Genomic DNA, 2837 nt, shown 5'->3' on the forward strand with positions numbered 1-2837 from the left:
ATTTCTAAAGCAATTTTCAATTCAAATTTTTTACTAAAAAATTGCTCTAAGAAGCAATAAAAAATCTGTTTTCAAAAGCAATTCTTATATGACTGTAATAGAATGACTTCAGCATGAAAGCAGCTTCCATGGAGCTTGCCAAAATGGGAGAAAAGAATAATTTATAAAAGGTTTCATTTGAGACAGTTTTTTACTGCTTCTTAACGCAACTTTTTAGTACAAAAATTAAAATTTTATACTAAAAAACTATTTTAAGAAGCAGTAAAAAAGCCGCCCCAAACTAAACCTAAATGTTTAACAATGAGAAAGTTCTTGTGTGGTATGAATAATATGCATACAAGGAAAAAGAGAAGAAGGTACAACAAACACAAATCCAATCGGTAAAAACCTCTATATTTTATGAGAAATTTGATATAAGTTTGTCGACATGAAGGATTATGTCATCGATGTAAGGTCGGATGGCTAGTTGAGGCTGGAGCATCCAAGAAACAAACTGATGGAGTGATTCAGGGAAAGGTTTGTCAGGGCCAGATGGCCACTTTATCTGAGCATTCATTACAGCCAACTGTAAGCTCCCTCCAGAATCCAGTGCATACTCAAATGGTGACATGCCATACCTGGAAGAAAAGGCAATAACAGTTTATGAACGCAAGGTATATTTGTGTTGATTAAGGCCTCTCTCGGGACGGCTTTTTTATTGTTTCTTAAAACAAATTTTTAGTATAAAAATTTTAGCAACAAGAAAGCAGCCCCAAATGAAGCCTAAAAGAAAGAAATCTTGAAAGGTTCTACTCATGAGCTCAGAGTATGAGTGAATTCATATGAAGGGCTGACATGTAAACTAGCTTAATAATAATCCATACAGGGTAGACTGAAGTTTCTTCTAGATGATGCTGGTTTTGTTTGGGACCGTTTTTTTATTGTTTCTTAAAACAATTTTTATACTAGAAAGCTGCTTTAAGAAACAATAAGAAAGTCGTTCCAAACGAAGCCAGAATCTTTCAGGTTATTTCTTATTTTATTTTAAAGATAACAGGTGAGAGACTCATTCTTACATTATTGCATACAAGGTACATCCCAGAGCCCAGATATCTGTTCTTGCATCAATATCGATATGGCTTGGACAATCCCATAACTCGGGAGCTCTGAATGGAGCGGAACAGTGTTCAGCGGCCCATTCCTGATTAAAACAATTTAAACAAAGTAAACATGATGTAGTATCTTTGAGTGGGCAACTTTCAAGATTTCATAGTACGCAATATATGCATAAAGTAGTATTAGTTCGGATAGGCATAAAGGTCTTTGAGCTAATTCTATAGAAAAAACAATATATTATTGTAACTGTCACCCTATCAGGCTCATGGACAATAATGTTCCGCAGCATTGAAGTGAGCTGTGTTCGGTGTGATTAAGGTTTAGTTTGGGACGACTTTCTTGTTGCTTCTTAAAGCAACTTTTTAATTTTTATACTAAAAATCTGCTTCAAGAAGCAACAAAAAAGCCGTCCCAAACGAAACCTAAGTCTGAATGTTAGCGCCATAAGGGAAATTTGAGTTTGATTAGCATCTATCAGAATAATAAAGGTAACAAGGATGATTAGTTTAAAAGGCTGTGGAAGAAAGTTGGTAAAAGAAGCGCCAAACGATAGAAAAAAAAGGTGGAAACAAAAAGTAGATTGAGAAGGTTATCACAAAACGGAGTAGAAAAGCTAGCATTAAGTTGGAAAAGAAATCAAGATGATAGAGCTAGAAGGGGATGATGAAGGCTATAAATCAAAATATCAAACATGCTTGCAAGTTATTCAAAGGATTTAGTCAAATTGGATTACCAAATACAACACAAAACTGGAAGACGGATTTATAGTCCATGCCAGCCAGGATCCATAACTAATGAAGAAGCAATATTCAGGAAGCCAACTCCAAATATTTGTGATAATGCGGCCTCCAGTTCTCAACAAAATAGGAAGGATAAAGGGGGGAGAACCATGATGATGACGATAAAACCATGATGCAACTAATGAGAAGTGCTAAAAATTGAAAATGGTAATGAAATAATGAATAACATTGGATGACATAGCAATAGCATCATGTGACTTTAAATGACTAGATGTAGAAGCATAAATAGCGTCATATAAACACAGCTAGTATGGCAGGAAAACCAAATTTTTAAGTGAAGGTACCCTAGTGGTAAAATGGTCCAGCTATTTGTCAATAACTATGTAACATAAGAAATAAACTCTCTGATACAAGAGGGATTCGCGCACCTGCAATTGTAAAGCCTCTGAACGAGAACGTATTTTCAGTTTAGCGGGCCTAGCACTACCGAAATCCATCACTACGGCAAGAGGTGGCTGTCCCTTCCTATGTGTTATCAGAACGTTACCAGGTTTCACATCATTATGGGCATATGAAGGATCAAAACTGTGCATCTGCTTTAGTCCAGCACAGATCTGTTGTGGAGTTATCACATAAAAGGTTATGCAAAATTGCAGGAAATGAACCTCAAAACATGTGTTTGTGTGTGCATATATATATATAATATAAGTTTACTGACAAAAAATGAAATGAGAGAGATCAAAATTTTAAAAAGGCAATATGTACATTGGGAGATCAGACGAAGATGCAGTTTCATCAACCTAGCTAAAAGGAACTAGGCTTCAATAAGTATATGAAATCTGTTATCACAGCTATTAGAATACTATACATATTAGTATTTACGTGATTGTATTTACGGCCTTTATAAACTCTGGCATTGTATTCATTTCTCAATAATAAGATTTCTACTTTTCCTTTCTCCTTCTTCCTGTACTGCTCTCTTCTCCGGTTCTTGTTCTTGGT

At 35.2% G+C, this 2837-nt stretch overlaps 1 protein-coding gene across 1 annotated transcript; it reads right to left on the minus strand.

The window, feature by feature from the left end:
* Positions 1-315: 315 nt before the first annotated feature.
* LOC110105683 (probable serine/threonine-protein kinase DDB_G0291350) lies at positions 316-2449 on the minus strand (the record flags this gene model as incomplete). The annotated part of the gene is given in 3 exon segments (XM_020835281.2): positions 316-617; positions 1056-1180; positions 2264-2449. Coding segments are annotated over 3 exon segments (531 nt in total), but the record flags the coding sequence as incomplete, so codon positions are not given.
* Positions 2450-2837: the final 388 nt, after the last annotated feature.

Source organism: Dendrobium catenatum, unplaced genomic scaffold (assembly GCF_001605985.2).
Source record: "Dendrobium catenatum unplaced genomic scaffold, ASM160598v2 original_scaffold_126240, whole genome shotgun sequence".
Lineage (NCBI taxonomy): Eukaryota > Viridiplantae > Streptophyta > Magnoliopsida > Asparagales > Orchidaceae > Dendrobium > Dendrobium catenatum.